Raw genomic sequence first — 25,835 nt, 5'->3', positions numbered from 1 at the left:
CCTTTAAAACATACTGTGAAAGGACAACTGTGCTGGTACCTTCTCAGTAGGTGCAAACTTTAAACAAGGACAAAAATCTAAAGACTGATAAAATTCACAGGTGAGGAGGGTTGTTACATAGGACATAAGGACTGCTTTATGAGAAGAATGATAAAGATCTTCCCTGAGCCTCCTTTTCTCCAGGAAAAACAGCCCCAGCTCCCTCAGCCACTCCTCACAGGACTTGTGCTCCAGACCCTTGACCAGCTGCATTGCCATTCTCTGGACACGCTCCAGACTCTCCGTGTCTTTCTTGGAGTGAGGGGCCCACAAATGGACACAGCACTCGAGGTGTGGCCCCACCAGTGCCAAGTGCACAGGGACAATCCCTGCCCTGCTCCTGCTGGCCACACTAGTGCTGATCCAGGCCCGGATGTCATTGGCCTTGTCCACCTGGGCACACGCTGGCTCATGTTCAGCTGCTGTCAATCAGCATGCCCAGCTCCTTTTCCACCAGGCCTTTTTCCAGCCACTCTGTCCCCAGCCTGCAGCACTGCATGGGGCTGTTGCTACCCAAGGGCAGGAGCTGAGATTTGGCCTTGTTGAACCTCACATCGTTGGCCTCAGCCCATGGATCCTGCCTGTCCAGATCCCTCTGCAGAGCTTTCCTGACCTCCAGCAGATCAACACTCCTGCCAAACTAAGTGCTATCTACCAGCTTACTGAGCGTGCACTTGATTCCCTTATCCAGACCATCAATAAAAATATTAAACAGGACTGATCCCCACACTGAGCTCTGGGGAATGCTACCAGTGACAACACACCAGCTGGATGTATCTCCATTCACTCCCTGAGCTTGGCCATCCAGAGAGTTTTTTACCCAGCAAACAGTACACCATAAAAATAAAAAATAGCTTTTTTAGAAGTGAAGTCTGTTAAAATGAGCAAGACATGACCTGCTTATTATTGCCATGGGATAAAGCAATGCTTGAAAGTCCTTGCAGTTTAAGATATGAAAGCATAACAGGAACTAATGGTTTGAAACTTAGGTCAGAAAAAATCCAATTAGAAATAAGGAAAAAATTAATAGGGACAATGGGATAATATTTAAACTAATAATAGTGGAAATGATGGATTCAAAGTCTTTTGTTGTCTTCAGATCAATACCACACGCTTCTCCAGAACAGAAGCTTTAGCCAAGCACAAGTCCTTAGAATCAATACAAGGGTAATGAATACAATTTAAATGGCCTGCAACATACGCGAGGTCAAACGAGATGATCTAATGGTCCCTCTGGCTTTATAATCTAGGAACAATCATATCAGATCAAAGAGTACAGGGCAGGGAAATTAAATGAGTTAAGAGTGTTCATGGCAGTCTTTCCCAGGATTACTGTGCTAAGAATTTAAAAATTATGGGACTGACTTTCTGCTATTATGCCTGTCCATCTGTTGATTTTGTTTCTCCACTGGAGGATATTTCATGAATAGATTTTTATCACCAACTGTAAATAGCCTTACAAAATTCTCTCGGTAGCACATCACTTGAGTTAAATTGAGACTTCCGTTACAATCTTTATGACAGAAATTTCCAGGTAAGAGCTTATTTTTCAAATCTTTATTTTCCATGTTTGGTCTCAAGAGAATTTTTTAAAACTATTAAGAAAAGCAGTTGTCCTGTTTTTAAACAGGAAATCAGAAAGGAAAACCATTCATCTGTAAGAAGATACCTGGCATTCTATTTCACTGCCAGTTCAATAGTTAAACTTTCAGGTGGCAGGTCCATGGAGGAAACCAACACTGCTGTACCATTCTACACAACGAAATAACAGCAAATAACTGCTGGAGAACAGTTCTGAATATTTACAACACAGAATGCATCCCCTTTTATGTTAAACTACTGAGAGTTTTATGGAACAAGAAATCTTTTCCTGAGAATTTTAGGCAGGATTGGTTCTCTGTTGGTGTTTTCTTGATATTCCACAAAAGAAAAAAAAGATCTCTAGACTTTAATTAATTTGAATCAATGGAGATTGCAGCTGCATAGATGTGTGGTCTCATGTCTGAATAGCATCCTATGCTGGGAGGTTCTGATTCATCTTAGTCAAAACAAGCTACACAGAGATACTTAAACACTTTTCACTAAAGGTAATCTGAGAAGACACAGTTTGCACACAGCTTCTCTCTGCTATAGCAATCAGATGAAAAATACCAATAGATCTTTTGCTTTTAGATCAAGGCCTATCCAGGATGAAGATAATATCCAGTGTGCAGGGAGACAGGGCTTCAACCATCAAGGTGGCTTTCTAGAGTCACCATGTATGATTTCAGTAATTGCTTTAATAATTTCAAAAGAGTTTTGCAGTAAACACATTGATTGTTTACTTCTCTTTAATGCAAAGTTATCTACCTGAGCCCTAGCAGAGAAGGTTTTGTCATACAGGACATTAAGCAAACTGTATCCCACTTAGAGAAGAGTAATGAAATTGGAACTTTACGTAGAGCTGATCATTAATTTCAGTATGCAAACAAACAGCAATTTAATTATGAAAAAAATAATGGGAGTGCAATGCTACAAGTGCAATCCTTTGTGAAGGATTCGGGTTTCTTAACAGCAGCTGATGCAAAGTGATTTTCAGGTGCATTGCTGATTCAAGATCTGTGTGATTTAGCAAGCTACCTACTTCCTTATGTGACCTTTGTCAGGTTACTTGAGATCAGACCTATAAAAGGACTGAGGCATGGCCATGACAATTCCTCAGCTCCTAGACGGGATTTTTCAAACCAACTGGAGCACTTGCCTACACTGCCCACTAGGCAAAAAATCAGCTGCTTTGTGTGAACTGGCAACCCTGAGCAGGGCTGCACCTGAATTAGGCAATGGGAAATACCAAAGACCTGAGATCCATCTATGAACCTGTAACCTGAGGTTAAACATCATTGGTTCCTTCCTTGATTTGAGTCCAGGGAAATCACCTACTCTTTTTATAGATAAGACAGAGCCAAGGGATAAAGCAACGATACTGATGGAACATTAAGCAACTACAGCAGGCAGAAAATGGGAAACTCATCCAATGCCTTCCTCTACCGGAATGGTTTCCAACATGCATATCTTCTCTGTCACTAAGTGAGCCACTCACCTCTGATCTATTTGTGACCCTTCTCTGCCCCTTCTGTCAGAGCTGGGGTTCTGTATTACAGTGAATACAACTTCAAAAGCAAGTGACCCCACAGCACAGAGAAGAGCTTTGCTGGCTCCAGGTCCCACCCCCAGCCCTGCTACTGATGTCATGTGTCAATAGAATCTCTTAATGCAATCTCCTTCAGCGGTTCTTGAATGTCAAATTGTCATGGCTACTGCCCCTGCTGGTGCAGAATATGCCTAGATCACAGCAGCCTGAGGTCCTTGAAGTGTGGAAGCTTCCAGGCTACCCCAGGGAAGAGATGATACCTACGTCAGCAGCATTTTGGGAAACCGTCACCAACAGACACTGGGCACACCACTACCTCCACTGGTGAGAATGCTGGTATGCACAGATTCCCTGATGGCTCAGCAATTGGGTGACTCACTCTGGCTTTTAATGGAAATAAAAGCTCATAATTGGATCTGTCTCTTCCTCTCTCTCAGCTTTTGACCTGAAATTTCAAATATCAGCCAAAACAGATGGAGAAATATAATTTTCCATCATAACTGAGCTCATAGGAAAAGGCAGCCAAAAAAAAGAGAGAATAGAGGAACTACTGGGTCTTGGTCCATCTTTTTTTTTTTTTGCATTACAAGAATTCATACAGGTTTAAATGTCTTAAAAACTATTTCCTATTCTGAGATGAAAAGTGCTGTAAAACATATTGGTGTTTGTTTTTATCCATCTCTTCTGTCAAAGATATTGACTTTCTATCTTAGTTCATGTACCATTCATTCAAAATCATAAATAATCAGATAGTGGGTTTTGGTCCTGTAAAAAGTTATATAACAAAATCATTCAAGAGAAGGCACTTGTGTTTAAATTTAGTCGTTAATTTGTTGACTTATTCCTGCCAGTTGTAACATATTTCCTGTGCATATCAAAACAGATACAAAAATCACCTTGGAAGATGCTATGATATATGATGGCTGTAACAATTAATCTTATCTGATAATCAGCAACCTTCTTTCAGCTGCTATAGCCAAGCAAGGAAATGCAGTGTCATAGTTTTGTTCTTGTAACTTGTTTACCACTCAAAATTTGCATTTCACTATTAGAGATTTGGGTTTTTGTTTATTTCACTGCACAAAAAAAAAAAAAAAAAAAAAAGCTTATTAAATGCACTATAACATTCATATTATGGAAAAGATTAGCATTTATTAACAAATATGTTTCTATATAAAAATACATAACAAATAGAAAAGTATATTTTTATGTTACATATGTTCATCACATTGTGTAACAGTTTAATATATTAATCCTGAACATTCTTGTTTCCATATTACAGAAGAATCATTGTACAGAGGAATCCAAATCCCTGTCAATACCTCCCATGAGAAGCACTTCTCCAGTCTAAATAAAAATCATTTCCTCAGACTAAATCAGCACACAGTGTCCCTTCACACCCACTGCGGCTCCCACAGCTGCCCACCTGGTGCTATGTCTCACTCCTTCCACCTCAGTCTATATATGAGACTCACACACCCCCCTTTACTGTACTCAGTGCCAAAGTGGGCTCTAGCACCTCCCTTAAGCACAGGCGTGAGGCCCCTCTCCCTCACCTCTGCTTTTCACTTCTCGTCCACATGCTGAGCCCCACACCTTCTGGGGCTGAATTTAACCCAGCAGATTTCACCCAGCCTCCTTCGAGTAGTACCCAGCCCTGCTGCCAGGAATACTGTGAGCGTAAAACGACAGCAACATAAAATGGAGGTGTCAAACTAGATTCAAATTAGTTCTCCCTTGACAGCTTTGAGAGACCTTTATAGTAACTCATTTATATTCATTTAACTTGTAAGAAGTCACAAGTCTTGAAGGTCAAATAAGGCTCCAGGTCCTTTCCAGTAGCAACATTATAGTATAATAAATCAGAAACCTCCCAAGTAGAAAGTGCCCTATTGCCTGCATAACCTGTAATGATGTTGACAGGTATTGAGACTTAGGCCTCCTGAGTCTTGTGCCAACCTACAGATATTCTGATTAATGGCTTGTAAATGACCAGATTGCTAAGGCCAGAAGCAGTCACTGTGATCAAACGAATTTCTACATGCACATGCCATGGTATTTTAGCAAGTGACTTAAATATTAAGTTCCTAACCATCATAAAGGTCTTAAAAAGAAAGTCTCTGTGCTAGACCTGCGAATGTGGTTAGACCTAGGAAACTTTCACAACATGTAATACCTTACAATAGATGTTATTAATTGGCAGTGGATACACAAATGCCTGTGACAGATCTAAAATATAGAGCTGAGAATGTATATTTCTGTGTCACTTTAGATTAATTAGATGACTAAAAGGGACAGATGGCAATTTCCTGTCACTGGGGCTGCAGCACACAAGCAGTTTCTCAGTTGCTACACTCTTCTCAACTTCTTTCCTTTGATTTCCTAGAAATCATGCCTGGGCTTGTCAGTCTGTGACACAAGATTCTTCTTAGATTTTCCATGACTCTGCATTTCTTACGATTTTAATGAGTCTGTTTTCAGAGTTATGGAGTTCCTATGAGTGAGAGCAGCAGTAATAGCTCACTCCTTAGAAATGTTTCTTCTCTCTACACATCTGCAAATATGTACTGAGAGACACATTTTGCATTATGGAAATAATGTTCCTCTCAAAAATAGGAAGGTTTTAAAAGCACTAAGAGCTTTTTTTAAATGGCCATTTCCCATTTTTTTTAATAAAAGGAGATTCTCTGAGAGTTTATATTTCATTCTCTTCAGCAAACTGTGGTGTACTGGAATTTGCTGAAAAGAAAAATATCAGAGTATTTTAAAAACGAATAAATTACAATTAATGCAAGAGACAACATCCATCTGGTGTCTACATTCTTACTGAAAAGAAAATGTTTCTATTCCTCAAAAATTACTAAGTGAATATTTTTATAAGTTATCAGAACTGTGCCTTGGGTTTTTTTCCTCTGTGACAACTCATTACTAACTCATGAGCTATTTCAGAGGGAAGTCCTCCCACAACAAAACAAGACAGGAATTATGCAGCAGCATGTCTGCTGTTACTACAATTTTAAAAAATCTTAAATACAAAAAAAAAAAAAAAAAAAAAAAAAAAAAAAAAAAAAAAAAAAAAAACAACAACCACGTTTCAGAAAAAAATTCAATTTCACTGCACGGAGCAGATTTCTCCAGAAATGGTCTCAAGCCTAGAGCAATTACTTTCATGACTGAAGTATTCTACGTTCCAGAGAGCTATGATCTTGACCATTTTTCCTTTCGTTCGTTTGGGGAAGGGGGGTTGGTTTGCTTGTTTGTTGGCAACATTGCGTCTCCATAGTCTCAACAGGTACAACTGAAATCTCATCACCGCACCGCTCCACAGGCTGCCGGGATTCAATTTGTTAACTTTGGACAAGGCTCCCTTCCAGATCTTCCTTTATCTCGGTACCTAATGAGGTACCAAAGGAGCGCAGACCACCGAGGAGTCCTAGGGAAAACCCCGGGCTGCTCCCCATGGCGTCTGCCCGCTTTCCCCTCCCGGCACCAGACTCGCTTCAGGGCATGAGGCGAGGGTCATAACGCTGTCCGAGCAGCCCGGGGCCGCAGAGCCGCTCGACCCACGCCCCGGGCGGCGCTGCCCCGGCGCGAACACCGCGGCGGCGTTTCCTGCGAGCCGGTGGCCGAGCGACCGAGGCCGCACCCGCCGCCCGCTGACTCAGCCCTTCCTCCCCGCTCCCAGGTTTAAGGGCGGCGGCAGCGGCTCCGGGAAAGAGGCAGGGGGCTCTCGGGGGACAGGCACCGCCGGCGCTTTCCCGCCTGGCGCGGCGGGAAGGGCGCGGGAGGGGGAGGGCGGGGAGCGCCAAGAAAGGAGCGAAACGGCTCCGCGCGGGCGGGAGCCCCGTCCCGCGCGCCCGATGCCGCGCGCCGCCTGCCCGCGCGCTGATTGGCCGGCGGCGCGGCCGGGGCTCCCCGGCGGCCGCGCCTGATTGGCCGGATTGTAAAGCGATGTCTGAGGGCGCCTGGCGGGAGCGGCAGAGCCGCGCGCCCCCCGCGCGCCCCGGCCCCGGCCGAGGTGAGGGCGCGGAGCCCGCCGAGCCTCCCGCCCCCTCCCTCCCTCCGGCCTTCCCTCCGTGCTTCCCTCCGGCCCCGGGAACGCAGCCCCGAGCAGCCGCGCTCCCCGCGCGTCCCTCCGGGGACGGGAGCGGCTCCTCTTAAGAGCCGGGCTAAAAGCGCCTTCTCGCTTTGCAGATGGAGGTGAGCGTCCTGGCGCTGCGGGACCTGGCGAGCGCCCGGCCAGCGCGGCGGGGCCGCGTCGAGGCGGCCCAGAAGGTGAGCGGGAGGGCCAGCGGGGGTCCGGTCCGGTCCGGTGCCGCGCGTTCCCTGCACGCCTTGTGCGGAGCCCCGGGCCAGTGCGGGGAGGGGAGCAAGAGGGAGGGAGGGCGGTGAGGGCGGTGGGCGCCACGGAGCCCCAGCCCCGCGAATGCAGGGCCGCCACCCGGGGGACTTGGAAGGGGTCGCGCTTCTGTGGCTCCCGTGGGCAGCGTTTGAGGTGCTGCCCATGGGACCTGCTCTGCCCTGTTGGTCTGTACAGCGGCATCTTACCTGAGAGCACTTGGGACCCTGGGATGTCTAGCGCTACCCTAAAGATAATGAAGTCATCCGATGTAAGGAGCCTGAGTCATGCCGCTCTTGTCAGTAATTTAAGTGATTGCACTCTGGTACTACAGACCGGGAAACACCATTTACCTTTCATCTGAGTAAAACTCACTCCAGTATCCCAATGGTTACCCATGTGCTAAGGTGGAGAGGGCTCTCGTAGAGACTCTTGGTTCTAAAGGTAAGAACCACCAGGCCTAACTTGGTACAGGAATGGTATAGTTCTGTTATTTAGCCGTAATTTCAGCACTCTGATGGACACATCCACTAGCTTGCTTTCTGGTCTGTATTCATGAAATTGTGCTCTCCAGTCAAAAGGCTAAAGTAGAGCCACTCAGCAAGGAACAAGCTCATTGTTTCCCTACTGCCTTACCAGCCAGGACACAACGTGTAGCAGTAGGCATAACCTTGCTCTGTAATGTCTCCTGAACTAGATGAAATTCATGAACTGTTCTCCATGCGCAATCTGAGTCCTCCAAAATTCACACAGTTCTTGTCAGGTTCAGCTCCTATTATATCAGAGATTTGTTTCAATTACTGCTTTACATGCTAAGGTCATCAAGCTGGCTTTTCCTGTCCTCTATCTCTTATGTCTACCAACTGACCTTGCAGTTTTGTGCAATACAGGTAGGACTTCACAGAGTGTTACAGCTACAGAAAAAAAAAAAGGCAAGAGAAGGTAAAAGTGTTCCTTACCTTAATAAATAATAATGATAGTAGAAAATAAAGATCTGATAGTAAGAAATAAAGATTTGAAAGAGCATAGTCATGTGTTTTCCATGTAGAGGCACTACATTTTTCATTGTAGTATTTACACAAACATGAAGATCTGAGGTACTAAAACAGCAGGTTGCTTCAGCTGCCCTCACTGCAGTTCCATTATCACCGGCCATAATGAACAGGAGCTTTAGAGGAAGATAGACTTTCTGCATTACTTAAGAGTTGATTTGATGCCAAACATGAAATTGCAAGAAAATATTGAATGCCAGCACTATATGAATATATATTCCAAGAAGTACCATAGCCTCTAAATTGACCCCTGTTTATCACAGTGTAGTAAGTTACAACTGGCTGTTAGTTGTTAAAAAAAAAAAAAAAAAAAAAAAAAAAAAAAAAAAAAAAAGAGGAGAGATGTATTTATTACATCCTTTTGGGTAATTCAGAGGTGAATGTAAGCAGAAGTGTTCTTCATCAGTGCTCAGAGCACAATGCTTTTTGTGTACCAGGTTTGTTTTCAGTCTGAATGCTACAAAACTACTCCTAGTAAACACCAGTTTTGGTTGTTACTAGAACTTCTTTCTGCTTTCTAGCTAGACTGTGCATGTTAGGATGACCTTTGGAATCACCTACTTAAATATATTTCAGCTTCAGAATAGTTTAATTACTCCAAGTAAAAGGCAAAACTTAAGAAAGTTCTTGCAGTAATCCAGTATAAAATTTTGTTTCAGGCTTTTATCCAATTTCTGAATTGGATTTCTTGCAGCACAGACTAAAATACATTATGTCAAGGATTCCAGTATTACTTCCTTCAGTTGGTCCCTTGAAGTGAATTCATTTGTAGTGATAATTCTTGCAGTAAGAGATCCATAGATAAAATATGAAAAAAGTTTGATGGCAGCTAGGGACTGGAAGGAGATGGGCTTCATTCTGGAAATGATAAAAATTAACTGATTAATTAGACTTTTCCTTCTAGCAGCTCTTGGGTGTAGTCAAGGAACAGTTATGGAGATTTTCTTAGTTGCTTTGAGCAGTAAAGAGTGCAGATGGAAAACTTGCCTTGCTTGCACATGAAGTTACATCCCCTTTAGTTCGACATTTTGTGAGTTTGAGCTGCATCCCCAGCATGGGTTTTAGCCTGGGACCTTTCAAACAGAACTCCTCTTTCTTGCTAAGTGTAATGTGGCCAGTGCATGATGTCAGTTTCTCTGGGATTTGGTGATTTATGTTTGTGGGCCATGCTTTCTTGTAATAACAGTCAAAGTTTAAAAACCTAATAGGCCATGGGTTGGACTGGCTGATTTCAGGTTCTGTATTTCAAGGCAGTATCTCAAATACATGTCCTCCAGTACAGCAGCATGTAGAATATTTTAACACTCCCAACAAAGGCAGAAGAACTGTGCTAAATATAGCTATGAGTGCCAAGGCACAGGTCAGTAAAATTAACTTCATAAGAATCATGAAATTGATTGATGGAATGTTTTTTTCCTCTTGTGTCTAAAGAACTTTGTTTTTAATAGGAAAACATATTTGATCGATCCAGGATGGCCCCAAAGACTCCCATTAAGAATGAGCCAATTGATTTATCGAAGCAAAAAGGCTGCACACCGGAAAGAAATCCAATTACACCTGTTAAGATCATTGACAGACCTCAGCCTGATCCCTGGACTCCTACTGCTAACCTGAAGATTCTTGTTAGTGCTGCTAGCCCTGACATGAGGGACAGGGAAAAGAAGAAAGAGCTCTTCAGACCCATAGAAAATAGTGAGCAGAGTGACATACCTGACTCATTGCAGGTGAGACTCAGAACATGATTACCTTATATTGGGTTAGGATTTGGACCTTCCTTAAGTTGCTCCTCAGTTTTCTTCCATCGGGTTCTTTGCTCCATGTGGAAAGGTGCAGAATAATAAGACATTCCCAAGGACAGTTGCCTACACAGCACTGGCTGAGCAGCAGGACTTCGAGACATGAAAAGTTACTGTCTTAGTAGTAATTGACCTGAGATCCCCTCAAGAGCCTGGGTATTACTTAAAAGGACAGTGAAGGGTGAAGAGCATAAATGTGATTTTCCCCAACTGAAGTACTTTTGAACCACATTAGAAAGAAAATTGCCAGATCTCTTTTAAAAAAAAAATGTCATTTTCAAAAATAAATTTGACAGAGAACATACTTTCCAGATCTTCTACCTCATCTACAGCTGTCCTGCGAAGTGGTCCACCGAAGCATTTTCTTCCCACTTTTCACCCCAGCCCCTAAACTAGTGGTCAGAAAGTAAGGTCAGGCATTAATATTTCTACTTCACAAGACTCAGGCAATGCAGGGGTTGATCCTTGTCTTCACTTTAGGAAGTCTGTCCCAGGAGAGAATGACATCAGATTGTAGTAATCATCTATACGGTTTTCTTCCTTCATTTTTTTTTTTCCCAACCACTGCTTTTTCTCTCCTGGTTTATTTTTTGTAGGATATCCTTCCCTGGTGATTTCAGCAACAGGAAAATAGTACTGGGTCCTCCTGCTGAGAAGCATCATTTCATAGGTACAGATCACTCTAGAAGTGCAGTTTTTACAGCAACTGCAGTAGCAACAGTAGTGTAGAAAGTTCTGCAGTTTTCATAGTCATAACAAAACCAGTTCTCTAAAGATCATTCCTATCATAGAGTCCAGTGGGTAAAAAAAAAAGCTAATGTTTAAGGTTAGTTCATTACCACTCCAAGCCTCCTAAGATCACACAGCATTTTTGGGGTGGCTACTATAAAGAGTTCAAGTATTTTCTAGTTAATAAAACTTACATTTAATAATTTTCTCCATTTAGAAAGGTAATATATGAAAGAAATAGAAGTTTTAGAGTAAAAATACTGCTATTTCCATACCATATAAAAATCAATTCTATCAGAGCTCCAACCTGCCGCACATTTACTTAGTCGCAACTAGCAAAGGACAGTTTAAGATCCCATAAGCAAGGAAACATGGGTTTCAACAGCTACCACCACCTTCAGCTTTTGTTTGCCAGAGGGCAAGACTTCTTTTCCTTTTTATAAGACAGAAGAAAACCCCACTGTTACCAGTGCAAAATAATCCTCCATCATTCTCATTTTGTGATAAACATACCTCTTCCAATATTCTTGCTGCCATGGTTTTGCTGATTTCTATTTTTTTTCCCACTGCAGAGTCAGAAAGACCACATTCAGGCCATCCTACAGAACTACTTAAGTTAATATCTTGACTAAGTTTAAGGTTCAAAATCTGAGTAGCACCTTTTATAGTTTCTCAGCAAAGTGTCCCCACCCTTTCCCCAATCACCAATTTCTTAAAGTGAGGGAGTCACTGTAAGAGTCAGTGAAAAGAGGTATTGCAGGAACTTCTTGATGACTTCTGCATCTCCTGTTTTTTTAGATCCAGAAATGTTTGAGAGCATATTCTTCCTTCTTTCCAAAAGAAATACTCTTTCCAAGTATAATCTTATCTGCTAGTCTTGGGTGTTGATCTTACTGGTTTTTTTTCCTTATGCATGACCACTATTTCATGATTGCACAGATAAGAGCTTTTCTGTAGGTATCTTGTGTGATGAAACAAGAAAAGCTTGCAATTGTATTATCTAAGTGCTCTGTGCTTTCAAGGAGTCCATGGTTTTTTAATTAGAAAATCTGATCTTAAATATTGGTAACTTCTGAAATATGTCTCACTTGACTATGTCTTGCTTTTAAAAGCTCTGCACTAAAGGGTTAACATTTATTTTTTAACAGTATGATATAGTAGATGACAGCACGGTTGATGAATTTGAAAAGCAAAGACCCAGCAGAAAACAGAAAAGCTTAGGACTCTTGTGCCAAAAGTTTCTAGCTCGCTATCCAAATTATCCATTGTCAACAGAGAAAACTACCATTTCTTTGGATGAAGTGGCTTCAATTCTTGGTATGTATGCCTGCAAAACTGGGGTAACTGATCACCTGGGGTAGCCTAAGAGGTGGGCCTTCCAAAGATCATATTCTAACAGACTACATTCAAGATCTGCCTTCCCCAGGGTCTGGATGCTCTTCTAATCATACTAATCAAGAATTGGAAATGCCTAATATTCTTCAGTGTCTTTGTTACTTGGTAGCACTACCATTTTGAATTCTGCTTTCTGACTTTATGCACTTTTTACCAGACAGATCTTGCTTCCAGCTGTTTACCAGCTCTGTTGCTGTCTTAAATATTCAATTTGTTGAACACTGAAGGAGTTAGATTTACAAACCCTCTGAAGGAGGACTTATAGACAAAAAGTTCTGTCAAAATGAAACATTTGGGAGAACAATTGCAAACTGGTATGTGTAGGAGATCAGTTGTGTTTACTTCCTGACTTCTGAATATGTTTGACATCATATCTTCTGAGATCTCGTGGTTCAGCAAGGTTACCTTAGCTTTAAATATCACCTTGTGATGGGAAGGTACTGGGAGAACTGCAAGAGTACCATGAGAAAATGTCTTGTGTTGAGGTGGTGAGATGGTTTTGAGTAGCCCATTTTCTGGTTCTACTCTTAAGTCTGGTTTTAGTTAAAAGATTAATGAAGTATCTGCAAGAAGTAATAAAACTTGGGAGAGAGGGCTTAGCCAGGACACATTAATGACAAAAATATCTGAGTCATTGGAGAGGTTGTTTCTTAGCTAGGAAGGGTTTTACAAAATTGGACTGAAATGAAATAAATCTTTCAGAAATAAATAAATGAAATGAATTTAAAACTCAGGTATTAGCAGAAAAGATGTAGCAAAAATGTAATTTGTCTGTTTTGGGAAGAAAAGGAACAAAAGAATTATATCTTCTCTGACTGTTAAGAAAGGCCCTGAAATACCTATTTATTTGCCATGGTAGAGTGAATTGGAAATAGGATAGAATACAAATTAGGTAAATAGATAAATTACTTTTAAAATTAATTTTTCTTGTAGATTCTGCAGTTACTCATTTATGTGTTTCCATGAGATGCTCATGCTCTAACCTTGTACAGCTGAACATGAATAGTGCTTTACTCTGTTTTGGGAGTGGCATTACCTTGCTTTCCTAAATAATGGAAACTTTCTTTTAAAACTTCCTGTTGGAAATGTTAGCTTCCAGGAAGGGAAAGGTTTTGATTGTCCTTCTCCCTTTGGTTTTGCCTCCCTTGCTTGTATCCACTTGCTTCAGTGACCACAAAATTACCCCTGCTGATGTTGCTGCTCTCCATGTAACAAATGGTGTCTGTGATACAGCTTTTGCTACAAATGTATATTGCTTTGTTCACGGAACACCTGGGGAAGGCCACAAAGGGGGCTGTACTGCTGGTGCCTGACAGACACCAGGGTAAGTGTAGCACTCTTGTTTCTCTGAATTATGTTTCGCTCCAAATTCTTCACACACTTGGAAACGCTCATGAATTTTTTCACCCAATATGTGTTTGAGACTGGTAAGTATTACCCCTGTTTTTCAGATGGGCAAAAAGGTACATTATGGCCTTGCCTCTCACAGGGAAGTTTTCAAAACCTTTCACCCTAACTAGCACTTGTTCTGCTCAGCTGATATTAACTGTTAGAAGATTTTTTGTGCAGATGCTGCCACCAGTGTATAGTACGTTGTGTTACGTATAACAGCCATGCTTCAAACAGCACTGGACAAAAGCACTTAGGACAGTGAGGATTGCCACCAATCTGTTCATATTCAGTCCCCAACCTTGCTCACATCAGTCAGGCTGAACTCAAGTTGGACATATTTCATAAATTTTCCATAGGTGTAGACTCAGCCAGCATTGATGATTCATTTCTGTTGTGTTTGGGAAGAGCAGGTCTCGTTTTACACTACTCTGCATCTTGTGAAGCTTTTGATGCCCCTTTACTTGGTACTTGATTAGCAAGTAAAAGTAATTGTGTCAGTGTAAATGCAAGTGGTGGACTGCACTTCCCCTGGTTCCTGTACAAGGAGCTTTCATCTCTATGCTGTGGCAGACCCTTTTCTGCCCTCTGTTACACGCAGGCTTGTGTACAGGTACATGTCTGAGTGTTGAAGCTCTCTGTAAGGAAGAGCCAAAGTGCTCTGCAAACCCTGGGGCGGTGTGGGTAGGTCTGAGTGAATGGGCTTGGCAGACTACAATCAGTTGTAAACACAGTGTAGGTGCATTTAGCTGAAGCCATGGCTGGGCTGGAAGTTGAGAAAATGGACAAAGAGCGGCATACTGTGAACACAGCCATGCAGAAGTCAGATTTTCGGTGTGCAAATATAGATGTATCTAATTGGATGTGCCCACATGAACTTTGAAAATATCTAATGTTCTCTATTTGCTTCTGCTGAACTAAAATGAGCATCTTTGTCTTTTTCCTCCCATCTGTTTCCTCCCACTTCCCAAACAGGAGTTGAGCGAAGACGAATTTATGATATTGTGAATGTCCTGGAGTCATTGCACTTGGTCAGCCGTGTGGCCAAGAACCAATACTGCTGGCATGGCAGGCACAACCTCAGCCAAACTCTGAAAATGCTTCAGGAGGCAGGAGAGCTGCAGTATGGAGAGTTAATGACCTCACAGCACAAGGAGCAGGACTTAGAGTACAAATTTGAAAAACGGAAAAAGGAAACTATTCCAGATTCTCAAGACAGGCCATTATTGGACTTTTCAGAACAGGATGGCAGCTCTGGTAAGATGATTAATAAATGTGTGATGATACACAGACTTGGATCTCTTTCTCCAGTTCCCTATGTCACTTTTTCCCTTGCTTTGCCATTAAATTAAATAATAAAAAGCTATCCTTTGCAAAAAGGTGCTGAATTCACCATGGAAGGTACGGAATTCTTTCTTCCATTCTGTCCCTAACATAGGTCTCAAGACAGATTTTTCTCTCCTGCAGACTGGCTGGAAGTTCTGCCAGACAATCCAGTTCTTTCCCCACCTGTATCTGACAGTAAATGCTTTATCCTGACAGAAAGCACCATCTTCATTTGTCCACTCTTTGTGTGCTGCCCATATAACACATAACGGTTTTAAGTTATGAAATGCATTAGAGTAACAAAGTTATAGTGGCAGAAAAGTTGTGTAACATAACCTAGAATCAGGTTTGGAATTTCAAAAAGCTATTTCTGCACATTTGAATTTTTATTGCCATTTGAAGAGAGACTCCTGTCTGCATTAATCTGTTATTTGCTGCCTTTCAATAAATGTCTGCTCTCTGGCAAGGAAATACATCACTTATTTTGTGTGTGAGAAATCTTCTTATTAGTTTTCTGACTGTGATGGATGACATATGCTAAGAGCCTTGGGTATTATTTGTAACACAGCATCTGCAAACAGCAGAAAGGACAAGTCATTGAGGATTATGAGCCAAAAGTTTGTCATGCTGTTCCTTGTCTCCAAGACCAAGATAGTCACTCTGGACATCGCAGCAAAGATACTGATAGAGGAAACCCAGGATACAGTGGACCACAGCAAATTTAAAAGTAAGATGGCTAATGACAGGCAAATGAATCGGTCAGGGAGTAAAGAGATGGGGCATGTTTGGACTGACACCAGCAGACACCACCAGTGTGTAATAGCAAAACCAATTGGTGCACCTTTTCCTGGAATATGTGCTGGGGTTTTTTTTCATTGCAAATGCATATTTGTGAAAACAGAGCTTGGTGTGGGGAAGGGTCACTTGGACAATTATCTCCCAAGTTCAGCTTCAGAATAATGAAGAAAATACATTGTTCTTGTTGTTGATTTATTTTTTCATTCTTAAACCCTGTTTCCTGTACTGCTCTGAATGATTTTTCAGAACAGAAACATGTTGTTTAATTTAATGGAATTAATTTTCTCTGTGCAGAAATATGTTCCTTCTCTTTTTTACCCCAGAAATCTTTTACAGCTGGATGGCAGAGTTTGCTTTCAGTTAGTGAGGATTAGTACTTCAATCCCTTGGATATCATCGGAAAACTTAGCATTAGTAAATAAATCTTCTGAGATCAAGACTCTTAAGTCTTTAAAGTACTTTTAAAATAAAGTACTTTCACTTCAGTCTTGAAATTCTACCCCAAACATAAGAGGAAATGCCAGGAGTTTAGCTGGAAAATATGTAGGTAACATAGTCAGCTCAAAGGTGTTATTTACTAGAGTCACAGAGATTTTTCTGAGTGTGCTACATTTTTAAAAATGTGTTCTCTTGTGATCAGCTGTGCACTTTTGTGCCTCTTGCCCCCAGCTTCTCATTACCAGTGTGGAGGTAGTTGCCCTTTCTGGGCAAGTTGATGATGCAATCACTTCCTAATCTATTTCCATCAAAATGGGGAAGGTGAGTTTAAATCTGAGCAGTTAAGATATAAAGTAGCAGTGACAATTAGGGGGGAGCTGGCATGGCAGGCTTCATAGGAGGTGGCGTAAGTCCATGCCAATTTGATTTTGTCCACCTCATCTATGAAAGCTGTGGTGATAATCTGGAATGAAATTAGCACATAAATGTGTCTTATATGCATTGTAAACCTTACTCTCTTATCTACTCCTGCCCTTGTTGGTTAGCAAAGGTACGAAGACTGTATGATATTGCCAACGTTCTCACCAGCCTAGGCTTGATCAAGAAAGTCCATGTCACAGAGGAACGAGGGCGCAAACCGGCCTTCAAATGGATTGGGCCTGTGGAATTCCCTGAAAAGACTGGTAACTTGTGTAACTTGCATTTATATTCTTTTTGCTTTGACTGTCCCTTCCCAAGTGGTAAAAGGTTGTTTTCTGTGCATAAAGAACTGCTGCCAGCTCAACATTTGCCCTTGTTAGACTTTGCACCCAATATCTGGATCTGTGGAGGGATGTTGAAGGATACTGTGTCTTGCTTGTACTTTTACACTGACTCAGATAACTACGCATACCCGTAAAAATTGCAGAGCAATAGCAGATAGCACTGACATCTTCAAATCTGGGCCCACAGCTGTTCTGGGTTGCAAAATTTTGGTAATTCCGTAATAATTATACAGTGAATTACTTTCTTTGTAAGGGGATGTACCAAGGTAGAGCAGGGCTATTTCTTGCATATGGCCCCTTTTACAAAAGCTTTGTCTGCAGAGAACAAGGTGGTGGGACAGAGCATCTCTGTAAGCTGATGTTCCTTGGCTAGAAACCAGAGCAAAGGGAAGCCCTTTGGCTTTGATGTTTGCATCAGGACAGTGCTGGGAACAAGTAAAAGTGAAGGATAATGTAAACACTATCTTAGCACCCTTTCTCCTCCTGCCTAGCACACTAGAATGTAGTTGCTGCAGCTACTGTGGAATGGATAGGAAGGGAGCCCTTACCTTGTCTACGGGTGCTTACTGAGTTCTAGGTTTGCTTCAGTGTTGTGTGGTTTGAGATAATATAGAAGTTGCCTCTGCCCTTAACACCAAGTTCTGTAATATGATGAGCTGTGTTACCTGAAGGATAGTTGTACAATATTGTGTCTCTACAGATGAGCTAAGAGGGCATAGCCCAACATCAGATCCTCTGCCAGGGACACAGAGAGGAGCCTGTGTCCAGTACCAGACCAGTGCTACCGGAAAGCAAAGGTTTACACGTCACGCTTCATTTAACAGTGCACAGCCTTGTGAAGCAACCAGAAGGAAAGTCAGTTCTGAGCCTAACAGCCCACATCAAGAGAAGCAAGGTAACTACTAATTAAGCATATTCTTTTCTATCCCACTGGGCCTGCCCAAATGAGGGCATGCTCCAATTTAAGGCACCTGATTAGGTGAATCAGCATAATTAAACACATTAATTACTCTTGGAAGGTACCCATATTTCTACTGTCCATGTGATAATGAAACTTCCGGTTTAGAACCTCCAGTCAAATGCCTAAAGTTACATGGAGTGAATTTGGGCCATACTACAATTGGACCTGCAGTTGATTTTCTGCAGTTTCTTCTGTGAAAACTTGATTAAGAAAAAATCTTTAGCCACAAAATGCTTGCTTTATTTTATGGTTTCTAATATAGTAAAATTTACTGTAATAATCTAATGGATAGTTGTTAAAAAAAGATAAAGTAATTACAGGGCTTTTCACAGTTCCCTCTTATAGGAAATGATTGTGTCAAACATGTCTCCCGTGGGACTTGAGAGTTCTGAGTGTCTTACAGGTTCTGGCTCTATGTGATTAGTGGATGTTATAAAAATGTGTCAGGACTAAAAAATTAAAGCAATTCTTTTATCTGGCCAGTATCAAAATATGCTTGGTAAACCTATCTGTGATTAATTGAATGTCTCTCTGTTCTTTCAGCCTCTATTGTGAATTCAGATGAAAATTCCAAAATGATAAATCTAGCAGCTGTCTGCAGGCAGAAGATAGAGGAAGATACTCGGTAGGTTGGTCTTAATTCTTGTCCAGTTGCAGCTTTGTGCTTATCATGCTTAGTTTAAGAATAGATTCTGTTGATAAGACTGAGATAAAAAAATTGTCAGAAAATCTCATTATTACAAGTTTAATACTGATAGATGTCAGCATGGCTTTCTTTTTTATGGTCATTTTACACCCACCTGTACTTGTACTAGTGTTGGTGTTTTGCTTCAGTAGTTCTTTCTGTCATATGTGTTTATATAGGTCATTCCTGCATCCTTTGACCTAATGTCTGGATAGGCTGAGCAAATTATGGTTCCATGGAAGGGCATCTCTGTCTCTCATCTGTCTTCTCTACGCCTATTCCAATTTGAATTCATTTGTTTGATTCATTTGATAGTCAAGTGCAGCCAGAAGCATTATTATTGATCCACTAAAAAAACCTGAGAACTCTGCTTCTGTGTATTTAGAACCCTTCTTTATAAACTTTGAAATTGAGTAAAAATTGTTGTTTGGGGTGGAATTTTTCCGCATTTATGTCCAAACATGTATCTCTTTGCTTGTAAGGATAAAATAGGGGTTTAATTTTGGAATAAATGTTTTTTCTCTTTTCATTACTGTTAGGGGTTTTTTGTTTTTGTGGTTTTTTTTAGGAATAAAGCTTGCGACACTGAAACGATACTAAATTCAGCAAAGGACTCCAACATAAGCTTACCTTTGTCCCTTCTTCCGGTTCCTGGGGACTCTGATTTTTGTGTTAATCCTTTGCCTCAGACAGTTTTCCCTGTGGTTCAGGCAGATGTGCCAAGCTTCTCACTATCAGTTGGCATCAGCAGCCACGCTTCGCACCCTTCCGTACCAGCAGCCTCCAAAACAGAAAATGGAAAACCTACCCTGGTCCCCAACCAACCCTTCCTGTGCTTCCCATCTTCATCCCTTTTTATGTTGTGTGGTGGTCTTCAGGAAAATAACTTGAGTGAGCTCCTACCCGCAGCAGGAGACCTGGGGAACAGGAGTGCAGAAGCTCAGGCTGCCGTACCTCCCACTGGCTGCCAAAAACGCAGCTCCCACAAGTGCTCCTCACCCTCTGCACCTGTAGATGATGAAGAGCCAGCAGCAAAAAAGCAGACATTGGAGCACAGTTTTCTGCCCCTCTCATTTGTAGTACCCAAGGTAAAGTGAATTTCATTATCACTTAGGCTTTCCCATAATAAGGACAGACTTTTGCCTAAGACTGTTTTCAGAAGGATAGATTCAGTACATTGCTCTTAAGAGATAAAAATGCTGCCTCCCACATGTTAATAAACTTGCAAGTGGGCTGTGTCAGGGAATATAAGCATTAACTGGGAGATGTTTTCACACTACCAGGGGAAAATGGACTTAGATTTCTTTGCATAGTGATGTGATGCTCAGCTGTTCTTTGGAATTAGCGTCCTGATCATTTTTTCAGCAAAACAATGGGTCAGAGGGGAAGAAACCAACGTAATTATTACTTCTCATCTTCCCCTTTAGTCTGGGCTTTCCCAGACAGCAGCAGTGTTGCTTACTGCACTGAGTTATAGCAAATGTGATTTGTTCTTTCCCCCTACTCTTCAGCCTGAGTCCCTCTCTCTGAGGTCCAATGTTACCCACAGTGGGCTGGTGAGAGAAAGATGATGATGATGAAGGTGACATGTAGTTATCTCAGAATTTACTTAAATACTGAAAGGAGGGGTCAGGCTCAAGCCCATGTCATATAAGCTATTTGAATATTGAATATAAACCATTTGAAACAAGTGTTTTTCCTCATCAGTAAAAAAGTAATCCCAGAAGTCAGTTTTTTATTTCTTATGTAATGTGTCCAATGTGAACCACAGCAAAGGGCACAGGGTTTAGGCATCACTAATGGCTCTTCAAACCCTCAAACAAAATTTTTAACTTGGTGATTTGCTAAAGTGTTTTGTGCTGCTCCTTTGCACAGATGTATGCGGAAAGTGCATGAGAGGTATTGCACTGTTTTATTTCAGTTTTGAATATTCATTTCCACTTTTCTGTTTGTTTAGAAGCCTTCTGAGTCACCCAAGGCAGAATCTTCCCCAGGAAGTGGCTGTTCAGCTGCTGTAAATCTAGAAATGGATCGTTTTGACCTTGCAAGTCCTGATGTTCCAGAGGTGGCAAACAAGGAGTCTGTTAAGCCTTTAGATTATCAGGAGCAAGAAAAACAATCTCAGAACAAAGACCCTGATGAACCCCCTACAGGAAATGAGCATATCTCTAAAGAAAATGCCAATCAGCCTTTCCAACAACAATATCTTTATGTTCAGCCTACTGCTGGTAAGGACAAACATGAGATCTAGACACACCCAAATCTCTGTATCTGTTCACTGAGCAAATACTGACTCCTACAAATAGATGAATATTTGTCATAAAAACCACTGACAGCCATTCTCTGTCATAGATTAGTAACTCTGAAATCTCTTGACTCAATGTGAACTGTTGCTCCTCTGTAAAGAGGCATTTTTCTGAGGTTCCCAAACATTAATAGCACTGAACAATGTGGGGTTTGCATGCCTGAATTGTGTGCAGCAAAAAAGACACTTATCCAGCATTAAAACTCAAAGGAGCTGGAAGCCTAGATTTGCCAGTAAGCTGGCCAATATAGAACAGCAGCATCCTCTGAGTGTATGAATTTCATCACCTTCAAACTTTGTACTGTCTTGTAACATGCATTATCAGTATAACCCTGAAACCCAAGGCACTGGGAATGTAGCCAGTCCTGCTTGTATGACACTGTGGAGGTCTAGAGGAAGCAGCTGAGAATACTGCAATGGGATTTCATGTCCACCACGTTTTGTGCCTGTGTGTGCAGTGGATGACTGCTTTGTGACAATAGGATGTGTGGCAGATTTCCATGACTACTGCTTTAGTCTTTGATTCACTCATGGCACTTCACCTAGGTTGGAGATGCTCAGTTTAAAAGTGCTGATCCTGGTGTTTTGGAAGGTCAGACAGACTGGGAGCCAGAGCAGCTTCTACTTCAACACAGTAATTCAGCTGTTCTCAGCAAAATTAATGCCTCTGTGATATATCCTTGTGGGTGTCTCCTGTTTGTTTGGTTTGGTTTGTCTGGGGTTTTTTTCATCATTAAAAGTAATGTATATGTTTGCATATAGCAGAGGATGATTCCAGTTAGTAAAAAAAAGAGTTTTTTAGCCTGGATGTTGCTTGTAATTGAAGTTAGAAGCAGAAAACTGCAAGGGGCGCAGTTGGTACTTCATAATAGTTGAATAAACAAGCAGTGAAAAGAATGGAGGCAGATTAAGAAAGAGAGCTGGACAGAAGAATTAGGGGGTTGTGACAATTTTCTTACTTATTTTTTATTATTTTTGTCATAGTTTACTTCCTAGGCCGACTTTTCTTTATTGCCACACCTTTTTCCTATTGTAGATGATGTTACAGTAGTTTAATTCCCTTTTTCAGGTTTATTAATGCTTCGTTTTTCCTCTCCTTGGTTTAGGATTAAGCAACTTCAATTTCCTGTTCTCTGCAAACCAAGCCCCCAGTGCCATCAGCCTGGCTGCGAACCAGATGCCTTCTCTAAGTGTACCCTGTGTCATGGTGCCATCAACAGCCTTGGCTTCCTTCCCTGTTGTCTGTTCTCCCTCATTCACCAGTCCTCTTGCCCCAGCTCCCGATGGCTCCTTCCCAGCTGCTGCCTCCACGAATTTCAGTGTGTCCAGCCTGGCATCAACCACCCCTGTGTTCATAAGCACCACGGCCGTCGTCACCCCCAAGATCTCACCTGCCCCTTCAGTGGAGCCACAGCAGCCGCCTCACCCTGCTCTGCACCTGAGTCCTGTGCTTACAAGATCTTGCAGTGCTGTTAAGTTGGACTCCCCTGTGTGTATGGGGCACCCAGTGACCCTTCTGAAGCTGCAGCAGGTAAGGGGGAAAGGTGATCAGGAGTGGTGATGAAAGAGCTGTGCCAGGTGCCTGATGGCGGTGTGTGCTCCAGGCTGATGCCTCTGTGTCGGTGCTGAGAGCTGGTGTCTTCCCCTTAGCCTGTGTGTGCCCATCTTAGCAGTGGCACAGGGTCTTTGAGTACATAGCCCAGCACAGCACATTTAGTCCTGAACAGTGAAGTGGTTTTATAACTCTTACAGAAGTTCTAAAATCCCCCAGCAACCTAAGGTTTTTTTCCCCATCTGATCGTGTCATTGTGTGCTATGCAATGGCTACAGAAAAGCATTAGGAGGACAAGAGGATTATGCGTCACAATTCAGGAGTGGGCTGGCTGCAACACTTTTTCAGGCGGTAGTGTCCTGGGTTATCCCTTCAGCCCTGTTCTGATCTCTCTTCACGATGTAATAGAGAGGTAATAGCAGCATCAGAGCGGAGTGAAAACAATTATTCTTGCAGCATCGTTTATCTTTTTGTATAAAGATATTTTTTTAAAGTCTACCATAGAACCAGACTTTTGGTTAAAAAAAATCAGAAATTCAAATGTGAGGAAGAACTCATTTATCTGAAATACAAGTGAAAAAGAACAGTCGTGCTACAGTGTGCTACCTGGGTCTTTACAACTATTAGCAGTGACATTTTGGCATTAATTCAGCTTACATTTGTAAATTTGTGATTTGTTTGCCTATTGCCTAATTCAGTGACAAATAGATCAAACATTTGGAAGCGTTATAAACATTATGTTTATATTTTTTGAGCTTAGAAAAAGTCTGTAATAAGAGATTGGTGGGCAGCCAGTCTGATTACAGATACTAACACTGGAAGTTACAATAGAGTGGCACTTAGAAGTGGTCAGGGTTTAGAAGACTAATTTTTGATTTCTCTTAGTGACAACAAATAACAAAAGTGTATAAAACATCACGGTAGTTAAAAAGCCGTATAAGCTAAAGGACAAGATTGGCATAAGAATAAATGAGTATGAACTAATCATGAAAAAATTCAAGTTGGAAGTGAGATAAAGGCTTTCATCTTCCAGCAGTGATGTACTGGCATCCAGTACGAGAAGGGGCAAAGCCCATAGCTTTTCACATGGAGCTTCTGAAAGGGTGTGTAGCAGGGTAAAGGGATTAATGTCTCCCAGCTGTCCTCTGTTTGCCTGCTTGTGTGTAGGCTTTGAGAAAACCTTGCCAAATCACTTTGTTTGTTTTTTGTTTGTTTGGTTTTGTTTGTTTGTTTTGTTGTGTGTGTGTTTTGTTTTGGGGTCTTTTTCCCAAATAGCCTTCCTCAGCTCCTCTCACTCCCAAGAATATTCGTCCTGCTCATCATGAGGCATTTTTCAAAACTCCTGGAAGTCTTGGAGACCCTGTGGCATGGAAGAAACATGTAGGCAACCAGACAAGAAATGCCAGCTCTGTGCAGAGGAGACTGGAAATCTCTAGTACAAGCCCTGACTAATTCCGCTCTTCGCAAGGGGTCAGCAGATTGTCCCCGGACTCTGAGTGAATTACAAGAGAACAAGCTCTTAACCTGGCAAGAGGAGCACATTAAAATGTCACCCCTTTTTTGCTTCCCCACTATCTATTCACCCACTGGTTCTGTTAGCCATCTTCTTCAAAATCACCCTTGGTACAGAAATCCTTTTACTGAATTGTTCCTTCCATACTGATATGAATTCAGATTCTGTGCTTCACACAGCCTTGTGGGCACGTGATTTTAATTTGGAAAACTCTTTATTTCTGTGAGGAGATGCAAACAGATTCTTTTGAAGTCCCCAGGGGTTCTTTATTTATGGTTTTAAGTAAGATGTCTAGCACTTATCCAGGGTAAGCATTTCATTCGCATGTACTCTATTTACCCTGAGTAAATCTGTGGTGAAAATGATAAACTTCTGCAGTTGTGAGAGCAACTGCTTCCTTGATTCCAATCTGTCAAATCCTGCAGTGCAGCCTCTTGCTTTTTATTTTGTATGTTGGAGTGGGATTAGCAGAAAAAAAAGATTTTTGCAATTTCAAAATAACAGATTTTCTCAGGGTAGGATTACTTGAATGTCAGTTGGTTGTTGTACAATTTGCCCTGCACTTGTGATTAGAGAAACCTAATAATAACACAGTATCATTGAATGTATACATGTGAAAAAAACTAAGACCAAAATAACTGTGAATGTTAACGTTTTTATAGTTGTGTTAATGAACTGTATTAGTCCTTGGGTTGGTTGGTTTGGTTTTTGTTTGGTGGTTTGTTTTTTTTTTTTTACTTTTACTCTGAGCAAAATATGCAATTAGATATAAAGAATACAAAACCTGAGTCTTTAAACAGATTTGACAAAGTGATTTGAGAGTGACAAACCACTGAGAGGACTGTGCTAAGGTTTCATCTCCTGTTTAAATAACCAGTCTGGACTTTATGACCAAGGAATGCTGATAAGTCATTAACCTCACTCATGATTAGATTCAGTCTAACCTGAGTTTACTAAGTGCCTACTTAGCTGTTTACTTAAGTGTACTTAAGGGGTATGTACTTAAGTGCCTAACTTCACTTACAGGAATTTTGTGACTAGTTAATAGTGCATTTGAGCATGTTGGGAAGACAACGGAGAACTTACCTATTTAAACCAGAAAAAGAAGTTGAAAAGAGCAGGAGCATTGAATTTTAAAGTAGTATAAAAAATAAAAAAAAAAAAAAAAAGAAGAAAGATCTCAACAGTTCACATTCAGAGTCCTCAAATAATAGATGGTTCTATTATTAATATAGGACATAATGTTAAGAGCTAATGCTCTTATATTTGGGTATGTTTTCACTCACGTAGCAAACTGCAATTAAATTTGTGCAGTCTCCTGTTCAAAAGACAGAAAGTGTTGCTGTTGACATCACTTTAGCCTGAACTTTTAGCAAATGTAAGGCCACCAGGATCAACTCTCTCTTTGGTACTGGTGTTGATTTTCCAAGGGTAGATGCAGTCTTGGATGTGCTATTTTGTTGGTAAAGGGAGGTTATCATTTTGAGGCTGGGGATTTGATGACAGTATCTTATTTTTATAATGAAATGTATAATGAAAATGAAATTTAAAAAAGAATTTTAATGAAGCTGAGAGTTCGAGTAATGTGGCCTTCTCTTAGAATAGACCAATAACAGGTTTTTGA

The 25,835-nt window shown here is 41.4% G+C and overlaps 1 protein-coding gene across 1 annotated transcript; it reads left to right on the top strand.

The window, feature by feature from the left end:
- Nucleotides 1–7,110: 7,110 nt before the first annotated feature.
- E2F7 (E2F transcription factor 7) lies at nucleotides 7,111–24,936 on the top strand. Its single transcript, XM_066319209.1, has 13 exons — nucleotides 7,111–7,187; nucleotides 7,364–7,444; nucleotides 10,009–10,284; nucleotides 12,234–12,402; nucleotides 14,845–15,126; nucleotides 15,764–15,922; nucleotides 16,977–17,114; nucleotides 17,896–18,090; nucleotides 18,700–18,781; nucleotides 19,410–19,929; nucleotides 20,799–21,069; nucleotides 22,253–22,677; nucleotides 23,974–24,936. The coding sequence occupies exons 2-13, from the start codon at nucleotides 7,364–7,366 to the stop codon at nucleotides 24,148–24,150; spliced, it is 2,775 nt and encodes a 924-aa protein (XP_066175306.1). The 5' UTR covers nucleotides 7,111–7,187; the 3' UTR covers nucleotides 24,151–24,936.
- Nucleotides 24,937–25,835: the final 899 nt, after the last annotated feature.

The sequence above is a fragment of the Sylvia atricapilla genome, chromosome 5 (genome assembly GCF_009819655.1).
Source record: "Sylvia atricapilla isolate bSylAtr1 chromosome 5, bSylAtr1.pri, whole genome shotgun sequence".
NCBI lineage: Eukaryota > Metazoa > Chordata > Aves > Passeriformes > Sylviidae > Sylvia > Sylvia atricapilla.
The sequence above is the reverse complement of the archived record's forward strand: the minus strand, read 5'-3'. Positions and strand labels throughout refer to the sequence as shown.